This window comes from Manacus vitellinus, unplaced genomic scaffold (assembly GCF_001715985.3).
Source record: "Manacus vitellinus isolate BGI_N305 unplaced genomic scaffold, ASM171598v3 scaffold_40_pilon, whole genome shotgun sequence".
NCBI classification, from domain to species: domain Eukaryota; kingdom Metazoa; phylum Chordata; class Aves; order Passeriformes; family Pipridae; genus Manacus; species Manacus vitellinus.
In genome coordinates, this window is record NW_021940541.1 from 3,422,913 (window position 1) to 3,444,111 (window position 21,199).

General features: G+C 48.5%; 2 protein-coding genes across 5 annotated transcripts in view; one reads left to right on the plus strand and one right to left on the minus strand.

Annotated features, from left to right (window-relative positions):
• The window catches only part of CTBP2 (C-terminal binding protein 2), a 70,124-nt gene extending 54,497 nt beyond the window's left edge, over positions 1–15,627 (plus strand). For all 3 annotated transcript variants that reach the window (XM_008928503.3, XM_018078444.2, XM_018078445.2), the window contains 8 exons: positions 3,165–3,319; positions 4,917–5,061; positions 8,600–8,806; positions 10,042–10,256; positions 10,655–10,785; positions 11,498–11,625; positions 12,380–12,497; positions 14,052–15,627. In XM_008928503.3, the coding sequence (XP_008926751.2) occupies positions 3,165–3,319; positions 4,917–5,061; positions 8,600–8,806; positions 10,042–10,256; positions 10,655–10,785; positions 11,498–11,625; positions 12,380–12,497; positions 14,052–14,232 (1,280 nt within the window). In that variant the 3' untranslated portion in view covers positions 14,233–15,627. The remainder of the gene's footprint in view (positions 1–3,164; positions 3,320–4,916; positions 5,062–8,599; positions 8,807–10,041; positions 10,257–10,654; positions 10,786–11,497; positions 11,626–12,379; positions 12,498–14,051) is intronic.
• A 1,781-nt stretch (positions 15,628–17,408) lies between these two features.
• The window catches only part of ZRANB1 (zinc finger RANBP2-type containing 1), a 41,730-nt gene continuing 37,939 nt past the window's right edge, over positions 17,409–21,199 (minus strand). For both annotated transcript variants that reach the window (XM_018078442.2, XM_018078443.2), the window contains exon 11: positions 17,409–20,285. In XM_018078442.2, the coding sequence (XP_017933931.1) occupies positions 20,067–20,285 (219 nt within the window). In that variant the 3' untranslated portion in view covers positions 17,409–20,066. The remainder of the gene's footprint in view (positions 20,286–21,199) is intronic.

Sequence of the window (21,199 nt, forward strand, 5' to 3'; positions counted from 1 at the left end):
GCAAAAACCTTGCTTTTTTTGTTGTTTTGGGGGTTTTTTTCCATAAACCCTTCCTTCTCTCCCTCTTTCTTAGCAAGCTCTCCCCACACTGCTGACCAGGGTCCGCGGGTGGCTGAAAACGCCTAAAGAAAATATGTGTTGAACAATACTTGCCCCAACTTTGCAAGAACAGCTTGGGGGGTTTCTCAGCAAAAATCAGCTTCAGATGGCATGGGAGCCACCGCATTTGGGAGGCTCTTGGGAGGGAGAGATGATCCCACCCCAGCCCCAAGGAGAGCTGGTTCCCTGCCTGCACAGAGGTGGTGATGCTCGTGGTTTACACAGCGTTGTACCCTCGGTGGAGTGGACCCAATGTGTGGCAGAGCGAAAGGGTTAATGGCTGCGATGTTTGATCAGAATTTTGGGGGGCGTGGCCGGCTGTTTAATTACTTTCTGATCCATGGCATACCTCGTTCTTAACGAAGCAGTTGCATGCAGAACAAACGTGCTGTATGAGCCAAGGTAAAAGAGAGAGCAGGCTGAGTGTAGCTTGGCTTTGTCAGCCCAAGTGTCTTATTTGAGTGTGTTGGTGCAGGAGGTGGGAACCAGGACGGTGAGGAATGGATGCAGTGTGGTAGAGAGGCAACGGGAGAGGCAGGCGAGGAAAACAGACCGTGGTTGAAGCTGCAAACCTGCCAATGGTTTCTATTAAAACGTAATTTCCATACATTATGCACTCCATCTCGTATTGAATTGCTTCAAAACTTTGCTTGTCAAACTGAAGTAAATTCCCTCACTGAAGTAGGAGAAACGAGAACCGTTCCTGTGAGTACCTTGCAGGTTCCAGCCACATCCTGCACTTGTGGGTGCAGGCGAGGGTAACATGCCTAAGAAGCCTGTGTCACCATGGACAATTACATACCTAATCCCAAGGAAATACACAGATGCTGTTTCAAAAAAAAAAAAAAAGACAAAAAAAAAAAGCTGTGTTTCGTTTGACTTTCAGAGAAGCTTATGTAATGGCAGCATAATAAAACCCTTATTTCGGGGCTCGGATTAAATGTCAGAGTTTCAGATAACCCGTGGTTTCGTCTTCCACGTGCCACACTCACAGGAAACCATCCCCAGCCTCTTTGTGCCTGCTGCTCTCTGCCTGAGGATGGTTCTGGTGGGCACTGAGGTTGGCAATTGAATTGGACCCAGCGGGGCTGGGACCACCACGGCCACCTTGCCCCTGCATCAGTATTTACAGTTGTGGTGTGAGGCTGGTAGGTGATGCTCTAAGCCTTGGAGATCATACACATTAGTAAGCATTTAAGTCAGTGTTATAATTCACTCGCTTGTTAACCTGAGAAAATAATCTAGCTGGGGTATAGTGCTGCCCAGGGGGATTGTGTAAGCACTCGGAGATTTGTGCATGTTTTTATTCTTGCTTATCTGCTTATCGCAAGCTTCTTTCAGTTATCCAAATCGTCTCGGCTCTCTACCCTGCCTACTGACACAGTTGCACTCCCATCTGGATGAAATGCATGCAAACATAATGTATTACTTCCAGTAATGGAGTAGGAAAGAAGGAGTGAAGGACCTATTCCAAAGGTACTCGTGTGTACTGCTGAAAACCTTTGGTCAGGTCTGCTAGGTTGGTTTGTTCTTCATTTCTTTAAGCATATTGAATGGAAAAGGAACAGAAAGCCACTGAACCCACTCCATTAACTTGCCTGTTTCCATGGAGTTATTTTTTCCATGTAAAATCAGTGTAGCTACGTGCTGTCCCACATTTCATACAAAGCAGTGCAGGGTCCCTCCTCTGGATGATGCTCCTGGTGCCAGCAGGGCTGGGATTCATCGCTGTGTCCCATAGCTCCTGTGTCTGTCACATCTGCATCAGCTGGGGGAGATCCTGCTTAATGCTTTACCCAACAGCAATCTGGACAAAAAGGCACATTTAGTTTTGCCTTAAAAAATGAAATCAGTCTGTTGCTCTTTTCAAAATACACCCAAACAGCCCCATGGAGTTCCCTCAGCCAAGCCCTGTGCGTGTCCAGCTCACCAGCATCAGCACAACCACTGCACTTAAAGGCCAGAGAGATGTTGGCTGGGAGCCCTGGCAGGTTCTTGTGCAGAAGGAGGGTTTTGTAAGGACAGGGGCTTTTTGAAAACTCAAACCCAGATCCTCCAGCCCCAGCCATCTCATGGTGCAGCAGCAGAAATAAAACACCACATTGTACCCAGAACACCTGCTCCTCTCACCTGTACTCTTCACAGAAACTGCCTGGGCAACCAAAAGAGATATCTGAGATACTTTGATGAGTCCTAAAGTAGTAAACACCCTTACTGAGTGGTAAAAGGATGCCTAAGAATTTCTAAGTGATGTGTCCAAAAATGAACCAGTTAATTCTCAGCAGAGCAATAAACAGGATATGAAAATGGACCCTCTGCAGCCCTTGGTGGTGATCAATTCTTTCCTCACCTCAACCTGGAGAATGATGGGTATACAAAGTAAGCTGAGCTCCTTTGCTGTTCCCACCATGGAACTTTTGGTAGTTGATAATATATCAGAGTATAACCTCTATGCTAAAGGGGTCTTCAGCGTCCTGCTCTTCCTGTGATTTTCCAGTAATCCCTTTTTAAGTAGTTCTCTGTTTGGACTTGTCTTTCTGAGGTAGTCAAAATGGTAAAGTCATTCCTTAAAAAAACAGATAAAGTGCCAGCATGTGTCTGTGTAATGAAACCCCAGCCCTCCTGCAGCCAGGGAAAAAATGACTGTTGGCTTGGATTTCACTCCTGAGGTGCCGAATATCCCGGGTGAATAGTCCAGCAGCTCTGGCGTGAGCAGTTTGTTTGAGACGTGGCCTGTGTCACGATTGGCACAGTGGAGATACATCCTCAGGAAGTCGCAGGTGGCTGAAAGAGGGTTGTCCACCCCTGTCCTGGGAGCGAGCCCCGCGGTGTGTCCTCTCCAACCGGGGCAAAACCGCAGCTGTATTCCCAGGGAGAAATCTGGGCCGTGTGCGAAACTTCACATGGCATCGCCATCATCCCCCAAAACTTGTACAGGAGCATGGTGCTAATAACACCAAGGCCATGGGTTTGATCCCTGTGTGGGCCATTCATTGAAGAGCTGGACTCAATGGCCTTTGTGAGTCCCTTCCAACTCAGAAACTCCCTGTTCCTTCTGCTCGCAGGTATCCGCCCGCAGATCATGAACGGCCCCATGCACCCCCGGCCCCTGGTGGCACTGCTGGACGGCAGGGACTGCACCGTGGAGATGCCCATCCTGAAGGACCTGGCGACAGTCGCGTTCTGTGACGCACAATCAACTCAGGAGATTCACGAGAAGGTACCGGGAGATGTGAGGAGGGAGCGGTGGGATCTGGGATTCCTCTTCCAGTTCTTCTTTAAAGCACCATCCAGTGCCTAAAGAGTCTCAGAGCTGGAGAGGGACTTTGGACAAGGGCCTGGAGGGACGGGAAAAGGGGAATGGCTTCAAACTGACAGAGGGCAGGGTTAGATGGGATACTGGGAAGGGATTCTTGACTGTGAAGGTGGTGAGGCCCTGGCACAGGTTGCCCAGAGTAGCTGTGGCTGTCCCTGGATCCCTGGAAGTGTCCAAGGCCAGGTTGGATGGGGCTTGGAGTGACCTGGGCTAGTGGAATGTTTCCTTGCCCATGGCAGTGGGTGGAACTGGATGATCTTTGAGGTCCCTTCCAACCCAAACCATTCTGTGGTTCTATGATTTTTGAGCAGAAAGTGCACAAAGCTGCAATTGAAGTCAATCAACAGGAAACACCAACAGAAACCACTGCAGATTAAAATTCATTGAGGCTGTTTTAGAAGCCAGATGTTATTTTGGAAAAAAAAAAAGTCGCCTTATCTCTTTGCATCAGGTTTTTTAGATCAATATTATTAACATTTCTCATGCTTATTGAAGTCTGTGGTGCTGTTGCTGTGGCTTTGGTGACACCATCCCACCTGCAGCTGGTGGGTCTCTTCAGGTGCTGGGTGCACCTCCAGCAGCTCATCCCTCCCCAGCGGGGAGTGGGGGAGGTTTGAACATCATTCAGGAAGATCTGTGCAGTGTGGATGAGTGTTCCTTCTTGGAACCTCAACTACCTGTAAATACTTCTCTTAAAAGTATTCTTTGTGCACATTTAGATAACTCAAATGAGGTTTGAAGTGATCAGATGTCACTTCCATGATCTGGGAAAGAGGGACACAAATAGAATCAGTGCTGATTTTGCAGATATTAAATGTGGGAGAAGGAGGATGGAGGTTTCTGTGAGACATTGATAGGTGAACCAGTCTTGGAGGGTTTGGGTAGGTCTTGGGTTTCCAGAGCACTGAGGTAACTTATGGTGAGCACCAATGAAGGTCTGAATCTTCACTGAAGGGGACAAAGCACAGCCCTGTGTGACTGTTCAGCCTCACACAGAGCTTTTCAGGTCCTTTTGAAAACAGACAGAAAAGGTTGATGTGAGCAGTGTGATGGGTGTCTGAACTGCTGACATGCAAAAGGAGGTTGAGGTGTGGTGAGTGACACACAGTCATGTTCAACCAACAGACATTGCTGCAAAACCTGATTCCTTGTTAAAAGCAGAATTACTGCTGGTTGGAAGCAGAGGGACCAGCAGATAACCACATGGAAAAGGGTCCAGATGAGCAGCAGAGCAGGCTCGGTGTTCCTCTGCCTGCTCTACTCAGATGTAGCGTCATAATTTTCAGATATTCATCAAATCCATTCCCAGCAGGAAGGACCTCGGTGTTGGTGGGTCACACCCCTGATGGTTTTGGTGACAGTGGGAAGTGCTGTCTGGAGTCTGACAGTAGATCAGCAGTAAAGATGTACAATTCCCTGTGTCTTATTCCTGATTCCAGGGGCTGCAGGTGCCCCTGCCAGGCGTGTCCTGGTGGCTCCTGACCTCTCTGTTGTGTTGCAGGTATTAAATGAGGCTGTGGGGGCGATGATGTACCACACCATCACTCTGACCCGGGAGGACCTGGAGAAGTTCAAGGCCTTACGGGTCATTGTTCGAATAGGCAGCGGCTACGACAACATCGACATCAAGGCTGCAGGGGAGCTCGGTAGGTCTCAGCTCTGCGCCCTCCTTCCTTCCCGTGTCCTTCCAGGTCTTCAAAATCAGCACAAGCACCTGCTGCTCCTGTGGGACTGTGCTGGCACAGCAGAGTTCAAGGCAGGGCCTCCCAGAGGTTGTTCAACCCCTCCGAAAGAGGTTGATTCAGCCCCTAAAATTACAAGTGCAGCTTAAATTTTTTTGCACCTAGAGAATAACAAGAAAACTGACCATGAAGTAAACAAAGTGGTGCAGCTTTAGAAGGCAGCTTTTAGGCTCATGCTGTGTTTAAAATGGCCCCATCCAAGTCCCTCGTTCCTACTCTGTCCCTGTTTCCAGGTGCCCCCTTCTACTGACAGATATTTGTGTGGCAGTTCTATTTCTGGCACAGGAGAGTTGATACAGCCTTGGAAAAATTGGAGGAAGGGTGTTTTATTATGTTTTGTTAAGCAAGATTAGCCTCTTGATCTGATCTCTGAGTCATGCCCACTCCTCTGGGAAGGTGCCGTGTCGGATGGTGGAGCAGGAACTGTGTGTTGGGTTGTTGCTGCCTCCTTTGCCATCTCATCAGAGGTGCCTCAGGAACTTGAAAAAGGCATTTTATGTGGGTCCGTGTTGCATGGACTGCCAAAATATGGAGGGTCACGTGGTCAGACAGGGCCACCCAATTTTCAAACTGGCTGCACGGAGCTGAAGTGTATCCTTGATTTTAGCAGCTGAGTTACAACGGGTTTTGATCATCTGATTCCCAGATTCAGTCTGTCGAGCAGCCCTGCAATCGTGTTTGGGATATGTTGTATTAAAGGTTATCTCTGGGGAAGTGAAGAATAACAGCTATTTCACCTGAGCCGTTTTCCAGAGATAATTGCGATAAGAGAGTCTCAAATAGTCATTCCTAAAAAAGCAATTCTCAATATAGTGAATTGTTTTCTTTTTTTCAAGAGGAGAACAGTGTCTTCCCAGTGTAATGGTTTCTTCATGTTTTTAACTCTTATTGTTATTATCCATTATAGCAATGTTCTGAGGCTTTGAACATCAGGAAAAGAAAGATATAAAGAATAAAGTAATGGGATACTGCAGCATAATCCTTCTTTTTATACTTGGCAAATTGGGTGGCCAAATGATGTGGCTTCAAGTAGAAAATGTAATGACTCCCCACAAATGTAGCGTAAAGTTTAATTGGTATTGCTTTCCATAAGGTGGATTTTAAGCTGCACAGTCAATAAATGACCGGTGTCTAAACACGATGCAGCGGCCACCGCGCTGACGGGGCTGGGGGGCCAGTCTGGACCCCTTAAAACACACCCCCAGAACAAGATGCTGGGGTTGAACCACCCTCTGTGGGTGTTTATGGGGCACAAGAGCAAATACCAGTGTAAGGAGCTCGTGGGAAAGGCAGCCCAATGTCCTCCAGCTCTGTGAGTGCTGGTCCCTCACAAGGGGACAGGGCTGGACTTGACCTCCAGCTCTGGGGTCCCCAGCACAGGAAGGATGTGGAGCTGTTGGAGCGAGTCCAGAGGAGGCCACTAAGGTGCCAAGAGGGCTGGAGCACCTCTGCTGTGAGGAAGGGCTGAGAGAATTGGGATTGTTCAGCCTGGAGAAGTGCAGGCTTTGGGGTGACCTAACTGTGGCCTTTCAGTACCTGCAGGGAGCCTTCAGGAAAGATGGAGAGAGACTGTTTACAAGGGTATGGAGTGACAGGACAAGTGGCAAGGGCTTCAAACTGAAAGAGAGTAAATTTAGATGAGACAGTAGGAAAAAATCTTCCCTGTGAGAGTTGGTGAGGCCCTGGCACAGGTTGCCCAGAGAAGCTGTGGCTGCCCCATCCCTGGAAGTGTTCCAGGCCAGGTTGGACATGAATTGGAGCAACCTGGTCCAGTGGAAAGTGTCCGTGACCATGGCAGGGGTGGAATAAGATGGTGTTTGAGGTCCCTTCCAACCCAAACCATTCTGTGATTCTATGATTCTGAGTGCTGGCAGGGTGGTGGAGGGACCTGTGGCTGACAGGGAGCGCTGCCTGAGCTGCCCATCACCCTCCAGCCACCTTCTCTTTTCTCTCCCTCTGGGAGCAACCACGGCCTCTGCCTACAGACAGGCAGGAGCAGTTCAGGTGGTACTCAGATGTGTGATTTTCTTGGGAAACCCTCGTTCTCCCTCCATTAGGGACTCAGGCAGGTGGGCAGTGTGGCTTCTGGGCTACACTCACATCCCTGACACAAATCAAAAGTTCCCTTTTTGGAAGACATGGGAATGTAAAATGAGACAGCTTTACGAGCTCATGGTGTCTGGAGCATCCTGTCCTGTCACCTGAAGGGCAGAGGAGGCAAACAGTGATTTCAGGGATTGATCACTGGGGTTTTTTCCACCCTGTAGAGTCAGTCAGTTTTTCTCCCAGTTTCCACAGGTCTTTCAAACAGCCACAGGGTGGAAAGCAGGTTCAGAAACAGAAAAGCAGCTCCTGGGAGCAGGGATATGGGGATGAGAAACAGATTTTGGATTTTGAATTAGTGCTCCTCACAGTGGAAGAGGATTTTCTGAATATCTTACTCTGCATTTATCTCCTACTTTTTCATGGTTTCTACTCAAAGGCTCCATTAAAGCACTTAAATACACATGCATCTTTAAGGTGTGTTTAAATCATGTGGAATCTGGCCAGGTATAAGCATGTGCTTAACTGCTCTGCTAAATAGGTGTGAAATTAAGCACAGCCTTGCACCCCTTACTGAGCCAGGGCAATGACCAGGGAGGCATTTTTCAGGGAACTTCATCCTCTTAGCTCCGAGTGGGACATGGTGGCTTAACATAAACCTTTTGTGGCAAAGGAAGAATAGGTCTGTCCTTGAGGCCAGGGCAGCAGATGTGTGCAGTGGCAGCGCTGGGTTGGGAGAGCTGTTCCAGCGTGACTGTGCTTCCTGTGCTTCCCAGATTTTGGGAAAGTCTCCAGATTTCATGGCAGGAGCAATCAGTTCTTCCTGCAGGAGCATGGGTGGGTGTTTGGGGCGGGCAGAGGCTGGCTAGTGGTGCCATGGTGGTGGTGTCACCTCAGGTCTTGCCATGGGGTGTTTCGAGGCCACTGTTTGGTGGGTGTTGGTGGAAGGGAAAGGGAAAGCTGGTCCTACCTCACCAAGCTGGGCACCATCCTGCTCCAGGGCACCAAGCTATTGCCCTCTAAATAATTTAATGGGGGGACAATCTTATTGTGGAAAGGGAGTGAATTCTGCCAGCATGATTTAAGTCACCTTGAAGGTAGATGGAAGTAAACAAGAATAAGACTTTCTGTTGCAACACAAGCCTTTGGCTGCTGGAGTTAATCCTGGGTAACTGAGACTCCTTCCTCTAGACATACACGGGGGTGTAGGGGACCCCTGAGCATCACTGGTGGTTTTTGCAGAGATTTCAGGCTGCTACACCTAAACCATGCACATCCTTGGAAAACATTACTCCAAATGCTCAGAACGATGGGCTGGTTGGGCAGTGTGGGGGTGAAGCCTGGAGCCCTCTCCCTGCCTCGCTGGGCCATGGCTGTAATTTGTGTGTTGCTTCCCCAGGAATCGCCGTCTGCAACATCCCGTCGGCGGCCGTGGAGGAGACGGCCGACTCCACCGTGTGCCACGTGCTCAACCTGTACCGCCGGAACACGTGGCTGTACCAGGCGCTGCGGGAGGGCACGCGGGTGCAGAGCGTGGAGCAGATCCGGGAGGTGGCCTCGGGCGCCGCCCGCATCCGGGGGGAGACGCTCGGCCTCATCGGCTTCGGTACGTGGGCCAGGGGCTGCCTGGGCGGGGTGTGGGTCACTGCCCTGGGCAGGACTCAAAGATGTGCATTTCCAAAAACAGAACCACCACAGTGGATCGGCGTGAAGTAGGGAGAACATCCCACCCTGATTTTTTGGGGCTGTTTGTGAGCTGTGGTTGGATCTTTGGAGGAGCGCTGGTGAAACCCAGTAGTGCCCCAAGAGGGACCACACCTGGTAGTGCTGCTGTTCTCTTCCCCAAAAACCCCATCCCTGAGCCACAGCTGCACCAACCCAGCCCTTCCCGAGCCACTCTGCCCTGCACAGTGGCAGGGCTGTGTAAAACAGTTTTTTTCTTAAGTTCACCCATAGCTGTAGAATTTCAGCATCAGCTAATTAATGCAAAAAGCTCGTATGAACATGTTTAACTGGGGAAGCTGAGGCAGGGTGGGTGAGGTTAGAGCAGGAGATCCAGGTTAGCACAGGTCTGTCTGGCAGGGCTATGTGCTCCCAGCTGGATGTCCATCCAGACACCCAGGTGATGTCCTCTGGTCAACCACAGATCTCCAGAGCACTGGGATGGATTCAGGTGTGTGCAAACATGGGGGGATGGTGCTGTGCACCACTGACTAGACATGGGCTGGGCTCCACACTGCTCCTACCTGGAAAAATTAACAGATAGAGAAATAATGGAGGCTTGGCACACCGGGCACACGGAGGTCCTGGTGGGAGCAGGCAGGGAAGTCTCCAGCAATGCTGCAGACATCTCTCCCCAGCACAGCAGGCATAGCAGCCTTTCACTTCCAAGCCATGACAGTTATGCCCAATCAACCAGCCCTTTACCAGGGTCTGACAGCCCTACCACAAACAAGTTGCCTAAAAAAGGACGCACTTTTTTCCTTTCCTTTTCAGGCTTTTTTTGGTAGACACAACCCAACAGAGGACTGATGTCCAGAGCTGCACATTGGGTTTTCCCCACCAGCCCTGCGTGTCCGTGGATGGTGCCCCATGTTGGAACGGCCATAAGCTGGCAGGGGTCTGATGGCCCCAAAAATTTTAACAGAAGCATCTCACATTTGCTAGAGCCGAGCACAGCCCTCCCTGCGCAAAGGGCATGGCTTTGCCCTCCAGCCAACATCCATCCAGGGGCTGTCTGGGGAGTCCAGGTGGTCCCAGGGGACCCCGATGGCAGTCCTGCTGGAGGGTGGAGGGAAGCTGGGACTCAGGTAAGTCACGCTGTCTCTCCTCTGCCCACAGGTCGCACTGCGCAGGCGGTCGCGGTCCGGGCCAAGGCCTTCGGCTTCAACGTGATCTTCTACGACCCGTACCTGCAGGACGGGATCGAGCGGTCCCTGGGGGTCCAGCGGGTCTACACCCTCCAGGACCTGCTCTACCAGAGCGACTGTGTCTCCTTGCACTGTAACCTTAACGAACACAACCACCACCTTATCAACGACTTCACGATCAAACAGGTAACTCACCCCATGTGCACGGCCACGGGGGGCTCTGTGGTGGGCACGGCCTGAGCGCCAGTGCTGGCCATGGATTCCTCTGCTCCCAGAGCGAGACAGCGCCTCAGTGCCTGTGGGCACCTCCAAAATAGCTGTTGGCACCCAGCTCTGTCTCCACACTATGTTTAGGGGGGGTGAGCCCTATGCCCATGGTGCGGAGGTGATGGCAACAGTGGGGTTTGTTTGCCAACACAAGATGGACTTCCCATAGAAAACCCACGTGCACTGGGATGGAGGTTGCCCTGGGGCTGGAGCACAGTCGCTTGGCACGAAAAGCAGGATGCTGTCCCGGCTGGAGGCAGCACCCCAGGGCTTAGGATGGGGTCACTGCTCCCAGCTCACTCCGTCTCTCCCGGCAGATGAGGCAGGGAGCGTTCCTGGTGAACACGGCGCGCGGGGGGCTGGTGGACGAGAAGGCCTTAACTCAAGCCCTGAAGGAGGGACGGATACGAGGGGCTGCGCTCGACGTGCACGAGTCCGAACCCTTCAGGTAAAGCTCCGGCTTTACTGCGCCTGCCCTTGGGTTGGGGTCACTGCCGTGGCATGGACGGGGTACCCAGCACCCACCGTGTGCCACAGCCCCTTTGCACACAGCCCCAGGGGCTGGTTGTAACTGGGAGTGCAGCTGCTGCCACCACAGAAAGATTTTAAGTACAGAAAGTGTGCTCCTCCACAGGAGGAACCCCTTGTCTGCCCTCTCCCACCCTAGGCTGGGTGACTCACGGCCCGTCCCTGTGTCCCCACACTGCTGCAGACACCCCCAAGCATTTACTCTGTTGGAGCATAAAGACCAGCCTCCCCATGGGTTGATTTTTGATCTCTGTTGGCTCTCTTTTGATGCATTTTCAGTGTGAGCCCTTAACAGGAGCTGTCCTTCTTCCCTGGTGCTTCCATGGCCGTTTGGCACATGGCTGGCACAACCCTGTCAGGCTCCTCCAGCCTGGGTGCTGCAGGTGAAGGGCCAGGGAATCATGGAATGATTTGGGATGGAAGGGACCTTAAAGATCATCCAGTTCCAACCCTTTTGCCACAGCAAGGGACACCTCCCATCAGACCAGGTTGCTCCAAGCCCCATCCAGCCTGGCCTTGGAAGGAGTGTTGCATCTGCAGGGGGCAGGCCACGAGCCTCTTGCTGTTCGTAACATCTTTTATTCTCTCTTTAAACATTGATTAATCTTTCCTCTCTTTCCCCCTGCCCCCAGTTTTGCTCAAGGCCCGTTGAAAGATGCTCCCAATCTCATCTGTACTCCCCACACGGCCTGGTACAGCGAGCAGGCGTCACTAGAGATGAGAGAAGCTGCTGCTACCGAAATCCGACGCGCGATCACAGGTACCTGGCACGGAGGGATGCTGGGCTTGGCTCCTGTGTGTGCCTGGAATGGGAGCTGGGAGGGGAAGAGACAGGGCTTCACCCTGCCTGTGTCCCAGCAGGGGACTGGGAAAGGGATCTGACCCCCAATTTACTTCCCTGCAAAAGAGCTGAGAAAGCAAACTTTACTTTCCTGTCATTGGGGATGTTCGTGGTTGGGTGAGGGTTTTTGGTGGGGTTTTGAGGTTTGTTTATTTTTAATGAATGGGACAAGGACTGGTATCTGTGACTGGAGAGAAAGGGACATGGAAGCAGGGAATCTGCTCAGTGCTGGTGCTAACCCCCAGAGTGGTGCAGACCACAGCCACTGCATTCCAAAACCAAATTCCAAGCACCTGTGCCAACTTTTGCTGTAACTGAGCTTGCTCCAAGGTGGTGGGTACAATATTCCAGCAAATGGGTGGTTCTCTTGTCCTAAAAGTTGGCCTCCTTGTGAAGGTGGAAGGCACAGCTTCCTGTCTGCTTCCAAAGCAGTGAGCTCAAGGGAACAGCTTTCCTCAAAGCACAGAATTGAGACTGAGGATGGGAAACCGGTATCCAACCTTGCACCTCAGGACAGCCAAAATATCCTCCTGAAACAAGCAATATGAGATTTCCCGCCCCCCCCCATCCTTTATGCTAAGAAATATAGAGAAATTATAAAAATTATAGTTTATTAGAAGGTGATAAGGCTGGGACCCGCCTGACACAGGCTTACCTTTATCCCCAACTCCAGGGCGCATCCCAGAAAGCCTAAGGAACTGTGTGAATAAGGAATTCTTTGTCACAACGGCTCCGTGGTCAGTAATAGACCAGCAGGCGATTCATCCCGAGCTCAATGGTGCCACGTACAGGTAAGTGGGAGAACAGGAGCACCCGGCGCCGCCGGCAGCAGCAAATTTGGGATCCCAGCTGTACAGCGACAGTGGAATCCCGGGTGACACCTGGTGCTGTTACCTCTCCTGGAGGACCAGCTCTCACACCGCTGGGGATGCTGCGTGATGCAACCACGGGTGTATAAAGCCTCCCTGTTCCAGAGCCTGCATCCTGGCAGGCCAGGAGTCATTGCACAGTTCTCTGGAAGTGGGAGGACCCCCCAGACCCCTCCACAAGCTGGACGTGGCTTCTAAACTGCAGAGGCATCTGCAGATGTGCTCTGTGCTCCTGTCCATGCACCGACTGCTGTGAGCCTGGCCCAACTTATGGGTTAATGAGCCAGGGAAAAAGCTCCAAATATAGGGCTCTAGTCAGGTGACCTAATTTCCACCTAAATCCGAGATTAAGGGTTACTTACTGCTCTGTTTCAGATGGCTCCAAGCATGCTGGTAGGAGACATTAGGCATAAGGACTGAACTGGAGCATGGGCAGCCATTGCCAAAAATACTCTGAGATACAAAAAAAACCCCGTGGGGCACATCAGGTCATGCCACAGGCGGAGTCAGGCAGGAGTTAATCCCGCAGCAGAGCCCCAAGGCCCCAGGCAACTCCTGTGCCATTCAGGCCACAAGCAATGAGCACTCACTCTGACCAGAACATCCAGACCTGGAGGAAGTATCCCCCTGGTCCTGCTGCTGCCTGCTCCGAAACACGAGGGCAGTGCCACTACCTGAGCACAAGCCTCGGCTTCCCAGCTTAACCTCAGTCTCTGCAGGGAGCTTCATCCTGGCTAAGCTGCTCAGGATCCACAGCTCCCCTGTAAGCTTTACCTTCACCAGCAGGTAAAACCTCCCTTCCTCTCCTACATTCCTGTTCCACCTTTGCCTAAGGCAACGGGAGTAGCAGGGAAGTGCTGTGGTGGGGGCCTCTCAGGCCCCACATGTCCACAAAGCTCCAGAGGGTTTTGGCCTCCTTGCCCCCATATCACATCTTATCTTGGGCAGCTCAAGAAATGGTTCTCTGTTCTCCAACTCAGTATTGTTTCTTGGAATACGCTTAACTCCTCCTGCTCCTGGAAAGCAAGATGGACTAGATCTGACCCCAGCTTTCAGCTGTGCTTTCTGTTACATGAGGAAGATGCAGCTCACCTTCCACACAAAACAGGTGTAGGTGTTCAAGGGCATTCCCACAGAGGGATGACTGAGTCAGCAAAGAGCATTGCAGATGTCTCCTTACCCAATTTTTCGAGGGAGAAAAGTCTCCCTGTGGTTCAGCAGCCGTTGGAAGGTTCAGAACAAGCCACAGCACTGCTGTCGTAGCAGAGGACACTTACCCAAGGCACAGCACCCCTTTTTAAGGTGTAACTCTGAGCTCTCCCTTGTAACGTAAAGGAAAACCCAAGGTGGCTCTAGAGGGGAGGTGGGATCTCTTTGTTGCTTGTTGTCTCCGCGGTCTCCGCGCTGGGCGTCGGGTGATCCGCGCATGCCAAGCTCTGCCGTGACACACCTGCCTCTCTCTGTCCCTTGTCCCAGGTACCCCCCCGGGATGGTCAGCGTCGCACCAGGAGGAATACCGGCAGCTATGGAGGGCATCATCCCCGGAGGCATCCCCGTCACTCACAACCTTCCCACAGTGGCACATCCGTCCCAAGCTCCATCCCCCAACCAGCCCACAAAACACGGGGACAACAGGGAACATCCCAACGAGCAATAGCAGATAATTTAAAAACCATTCAAAAAACTTAGGACCAAGAGACATTGGAAAAGAAGTTATACATGAACTAGAAAAAAAAAGAAGAATTTGATACGAAATTTGTAATGTTGATTTTGGACAGACGCATCATTGGTGTTCCAGTGTTCCCGACAAAGCGACAGCAGCCAAGACTGGGGAGAAGCCCTGGAGAAGTCACCTCTTACTGCAGCGCTGAAAACTAGGATGTGATACATTAATGAGCAACTTCTGTTATTGTGTGTTGAGTTTCCTTCATCTGTGCATCAATCACATGAATAAAAATAGATTTTTTTTTTCCCCCCCTCAATTCCTTGGGAAGGACAGGGCTCCTGCACTGTGCTCAGACCATTGAATTAAGCCATCTTTACAGAGTTAATGTAAAAGGAAACCATTATGTGGCTTTAGCCCTTTCCTTACTCTTGTGTCTGGTACCTCTCCTAACAGGAGGCAGCAGTCCTGGCTTAGAAGTGGAAGAAAAAAAAAGAAAAATACTACTGCTACTATTCCTTTTTTTTTTGCAGTCTCACAGGGCCAGTGCCGTGTAACAGAAGTTCTCCTGCCAGGTTTAAGTTCTAGCCATTCCAGCCGGGATCCGTGGGATGGGGAGGGCAGAAAGGGCTCCTGGCAACAGCCACTGCCCTCCCAGGCTAAGGAAAAACCAAACTGCCAGTCTCTTCTCTGCCCAATACACTGAATAAAGTAGCTGTGCATCCACCTACGCCCTGCAATGATGCAAGAAAAATAAAAGAAAAAAAAAAGAAAAAATAAAGAAAAAAAAAAGAAGAAAGTATTAAGTTTCACACACTATTTGTACTCAAATATATTTTCTCAGTTTTAAATCTGCAGCTATTTTATCAAGTGGAAAAAGTCTTGAGCTGGAAAGGGTTCAAGAATAATGTTGCATTTCCTTATGTCTCAGGAAACACTTTTTATGGTAACTTGTCAGACTGTCTATGAACAAAATCCACTTTTTTAGACATTGATAAAAGTCTTCTTTTCTTCACGTGATATTTTATACAAGAACACTTCAAGATGTGTTATTAGATGTGACTGATTTTAACAAATCCTATTAGATTTGTATCAACTAGTTACATGTTATATTCATAGTCTTTTGTGAATCATCGCCTTTTTGTTTTTAAAGATGGCCTGTTTTGAGCCTTTGTATGGGTACATTCCTGTTTCTGTGACAAAAAAAAAAAAGAAAAAAGAAAAAAAAGAAATCTTGAGCTGTCCCAAACAGACAAAAAAGAAACCAATGGCTATCAGTATGTTTTGTTTTAGTGTGTTACCGTTACTGTATTTGTTTATTGTAAAGGTGGACATTTAGCGTTCAGTGCAGTTTTCAATAAAAAAGTGATAAAATTTCTATAATTTCTGGAAGGCAAGAGCTCTCGCTGCAACCTGGGGCTTGAAGACACTGAGAGTGCCCAAAGGTACAGAAATGTAAGTCTGGTCACACGTTGTGAGTATTTAAAAGCAATGGGAAGGAAGGGAAGGTCCTTTCCACCTCAGACTCTTTATGGTAATGGGCAACCTCCGTAGAAAAGTATCACTGTGGTTTCCACTCAGCTACGAAGGCAGCTACACCTCAAACATCTTTTGTACGTATTCAAGAACTGAAGCATTAACAAACCACTAGAGAATAAACCCAAAAACATGCTTGAGAGGTGCTGGTGGCTTTGAGCCTCACTGGGCAAAAGGCCTGTTCTTGTTTCCACCCCTCCTTTCCCCTTGTGCCTGAGTTCTGCACACATGGAATTAAATGGGGCAAAGAGTTTGGTCTGGAAAGGGACTAAAAAAGCTGAAATCAAAAGTGTCCAAGTTTAAAAAAACTCTGTATTGTGTTTGCTTTAAATTAAACTGAAAACTAATTACCATCTTCAGACTGTCCAAAAAAGAGGTCACCTGTTACAGAGGAGTGACAGCTCTCTGTCAGTGCTCAACATGGCCCAGCAGTGAATTATCCATGACCTCCCTGAGACACCAGGATAAAACAGGTCAGGTGCAGGGAGGTATTTGGGAAGCACTGAAATGACCATCAAAACCAAGAGGAAAACACTGAATTGATGTTAAGGTTTAGAGTTGTTTTAAAAATAAACGAGCTGTGGTAGTTAATTTTCAATAAGAGCCACATCCCAGATGGTGCTGGTACTTCCCTGCACCACAGGAATTCATGTGCCAGGAGTGGACTCTGCAGAGGGACAGCGAGAGGCTCAGCTCAGAAAATGCTGGAATTTTCATTAACACCCAGACTTCCCTCTCAACCAAAACCAAGGATTTAAGTGCTACAAGCTCAAGAGGAGCAGAGATTAAGCGATCCCAAGGGTTACAAGTGCCTGCAGTGAGAACACCAGGAAAATGCACAGAGATCAGATCCATGGAACTGGAAAGGGAAGAGTATCGTCACAATTGGGATATGCCAAAGCACCAGGAAACTGCAGCTCTCCAAAGGAAAATTATTGGGCAGAGAAAAGGGAGATAAACAGTTACTGCTGAAGATTTGTGCTGTTGCTTTGCTGGTATCCTGCTCACAGAGAAGGTGGGAAGGGAGACTCTCCTGGGAGAATCCACTCCTTCTCCAGGGAGAACTCTATGGATGTCAGAGCAGTGTAAAACAAGCAGCTTGAAGGTGTCAAACACTAAAACCTAAAAAAAAAAAAAAAAGGGGGGGGATAAGAGAAGTTACTGTATGGAGGGGAGGTGAAGGGGAAAGCAGAAATTAAACAAGGGTCTCCAAACACACACAAACTGACGTGGTTAATGGAGGAAACACAACCGGGAGTATTTGCCATAAGCCATGCAGCAGAACTTTGGAAGAATCCAGAATTACTAAATTTTAATATATTAAAAACAAAAGAAATACAGGGATTTTTCACTGAGGAATTCATAAATAAAACCAGAAAAAAAAATAAAACCCAACCAGCTGAAAAGGAGGTAGCAAGGAGAAGCCAAGTTCTGTGCTAGGAAAGCGTGTGTTGCTGCTGCTGCGAGCCTTAGTATGAGGAAAGTAACACTGAGAAACCCAACATTTTATGTATGTACTTGGCTGAGAGAGCAGAACTTGCCAACAAGCTGCAGGGGAGCGTTTGCAGATTAACCTCAGTGTCTGTAAACTTTGAAGTGTGTGATTGGAGGAGCCACTGACACACTGACTGCGGTGCGAGCAAAAGCAGGGGGTTGCAGCTCTTTTAATCTACAGGTACATGAGGTTTGGATTACTTTGATTCTGGAAAAAAAAAAAAGACACTTCACCAGTTCCCAAACGGCCTGTGAAGCACGTGAACCTGAACATACCATTGTACAGCACATCAGAACAAACAATAATGATCAAGGAAGCCAAGGGCTTCAAAGTACCAGGACCGTCCTCTCAGGCCAGGACTTGATAAATATCGGTGCATGCGTCTGAGGAACAGCTGAACTGACTGAACAGGGAATCCCACTGGATGTGGGGAAGTGCTGGGGGACAGGGATCATCAGGCCACAGCCCATGGACAGCAACAGGAGAGGAGGGCAGGAGTGCTCGGCCAGTTTGGCTCAAGGTAGATTTTCACATTGCTTATTCTCCCCCTGTGACAAGGAAGCTCCACTTCCCTAAATGGAACAGCACTGTGAAAAGCAGGGAGGGGGAGGTGAAAACAGCACAGCATCCTCAGAGCAGCCTACAGAGTCAGGAGCTTATCCTTGTGTCCATTATATGGTGGGCTGCACAGGGCAGCTGGTCCTGGGCAGGCTGGGATCTGAATTTACAGGAGCTGGTCTTCTAAAGCTGACATGCTCAGTCCTGAATTAGGACATCCATGGCCACATCACGACACAAACCATGTCACCACAGGATGCAGACCAGCTCAGGGCACGGAAATCCTCATCCCAGCTTGCCCTGCATTCAGCTCCCCTGACACAAAGGCTTTATGTCCTCAGCTAGACAAGGTATAAAAGGATTTCACTGCAAGGTAAGAAAAAGGACCCAAAAAATCCCCATTTAGAAAGGAAACTTGAACCATATGCTCGTGAAGAACCTCTGTAGTATCGTCAGTCTGCCACGTGAGTTCAGGTCACCCACAGGGACATGGCAGAGAAGCATCCCTTCACCTGGAAATCTGGGCATGCACCAACCAGAGATCTAATGGCCAAAAAAAGGTGAAGACATAATAAACCTCAGTGGAATCTGGGACGGGATAATTGCTAAGTTAATACAGTACTTCATTATTTCTATACTTTCGGTGTCGTCACCAAGTTTCTGCAGGAGTTGTGCACGTTTCAACACCATCTAAGCAGCATTTGGAAGAAAAAGCAGCAAGTTCCTCAGGGTTTCCATAGCTCTGAAATACATAAAAATATGTGCTATGGGGCTTCTTTCCAAATTCTAATTAAAACAATTTCATCTACTGCAAAATTTCTTACTCAACCACCACACCATCAAAAGTGCTTTTCAAGACAACCTGAATTGCACTGTATATGTAGAAACTGGCATTAACCTTTAGTGTTTCAGTGAGATTTTTAGATAAACTTTATCCATTACAGGTTACATGGCTAAAGTTATCAAATATAATAAAATTTCTACTGGAGAATATACTCTGAACTTACAATCTTAGGAACTTACATAAGTTTAAGTATGGCCACATCAATCAACATGCAAGAAATTCCCAGGTTTACATACTGAGAAATATATAACAGTACTTTTAAACAATTTGAGCATAGATTCTTCTTTTTAATTAGAACTGCCACGTGGATTCTCACTAGATTTAGTGATCAAGGAGGAACCCTTTAAAAAGGTGTTTTTTCATTTGCAGCAATGTTTGAGTGATCAAAGAATAAATGATAAAATGGTATATATAACTTGTATCACAGCAAGATGGGAGTTCTGATGAGGAGATTCTCAACTGTGTTTGAGTTCTCAGATTTCACACAGTTTTTGTTTAGTGTATGCTCACTGGAATAAAATCCCTACCTTTTAGGTCACTTCTCTGAATAAATATTCTTACCTACACTGAAAGGAATCTATTAACTATTAGAAGAAAAAAAAAATACAAGCAAAAAAAAAGAAGAAAAAAAACCCAAAAAGCTTTTTCAGGAAACAAATCATTTCACTCAATGAAAAATTTAGCTTCTCTTCCAGTTGGTTCCGTAGAGTTTAGACTTTATTATATGGGCACAGCAATAACTAAAATATTAGTAAAATAATGAAGGTACTTTTGTTTATGACTTGCTCTGGGTATTTTGTGCAAACAAAAAAAAAAACAAAAACAAAAACAAAAACAACAACAAAAAAAACCTTCTCACAATCTGACCTGGGCAGTAGTGAGATTTCACAGAAAAGGGCCTTTCAGGGAAATGTGTCAGAGTATCTAAAAGGTGATGGAGAAGACCAAGTCCTACTGTAAAAGAATCTCAGAGGGAGGAGACATCCAGCTAAAATGTGCTTTCAGAAGTGCCCTTAGTTGAAAAATTTCTCTGCAATAATTAAGATGCTGGTATACGTTTCCTATTACACAACCTCTTACACAACCACATGCGGTACATTTATAGACAGATTTACAGTCAGTCAGAAAGAAAAATGGGGTTGGTTTTGTTTTTTTTCCGTCTTGATAATAAAATTAGCTGTTTTTTGTTTCTTTTTCGTGTTTTTATACAAACTGGAGTCCAGCCCATTTCGCTCTCTCCAGGCAGCAGGATGAGCTTCTATCCTCTCTCCGTGCTGTCGGAGAATCCTTCCCCAGCACGTATCCCCCAGACCCGGGTGGTTCCGCACCCCACTGCCACAGCACAACTGCGGGTCAGACACTCTGCGCGGCTCATTTTCACTTTATTCATCACCATCATTCGTCGTCGTCATCCTCGTCTTCCTCGCCGTCAGACAGGGACGTGCAGGGCCGGATCTGCCGGTAGCGGTCGAGCCACTTCTCCACCATCTGCGTGACCAGCGGGTGGTTGCGCCGGCGGGAGCTCTTCTGCATGGCCACCAGGACCCCCCCTTCCGTCACGCAGCAGTCCAGCCACTCCCGGAGCAGCTTCTCCTGCTGCTCCTCGTTGCCAATCTGGGGGGGAGGGCGAGAGAAAACACCCGGGATGAGCCTTCACACACCATCAGCGCTTCCAGGAAGCCCCCCTGTGATGTTCCAAAATCCCGCACCCCCGCCTCTCCAAAAGCCAAACTGATGCCCACAACCAAAGTTTGAAGGCTCTGGAAATACCCTCCAGCTGTTCTTCCCTTCCCAATTTTTCACATCTGTATTTCCAATTCAGCCTTCCTATATTTCAGTTATTTGTGAGCATCTAGTTAGTTATTGTAGGCACCATATATAAGAAGAGTAAGCCACAGAATCAACTAGGTTGGAAAAGACCTCTGAGATCGATCACCAAGTCCAACCCATGACCCAACACCACCTTGTCACCCAGACCATGGCATTGATACCACATTCAGTCTCTTCTTAAACACCTCCAGGGATGGTGACTCCCCCACCTCCCTGGGCAGCCCCTTCCAATGCCCAATCACTATCTCTGGGAAGAGCTTCTTCCTGATGTCTGACCCCCACCTGGTTACAACCTCCTTTCCTAAAAGAGTCTTCTGGCTTTACAAAGACATTTTTAGGAGCCTTAAAGAGTTCTTGACATGAAACATTTCCTCTTTTGTGGCTTGCTGAAGAAACACCTCTCTCTAGACTTAACATCCATTTTTTTCTCCTGTATATACAGGATGCCCACTTTTTGCAATTACTTCAGGTTTTCCCACCCTCCCTTCCCCCATGAACACCCTTAAGTGTGTCTTTATCACAGTTATTAAGGAAAAATTGAGTTTCATTAGAATAAAAGGCAGAATGTGCTGTAACTATGGGCCAATATTTGTACTGCACTCTTTGGGGGGAAAAAAAAAAGGCAGATTTCAGTCTTGCATTAGTGACAGAATCCTTATTTCTGGGTCCTGTTCTCCATGTGCTTATATTTGACACTC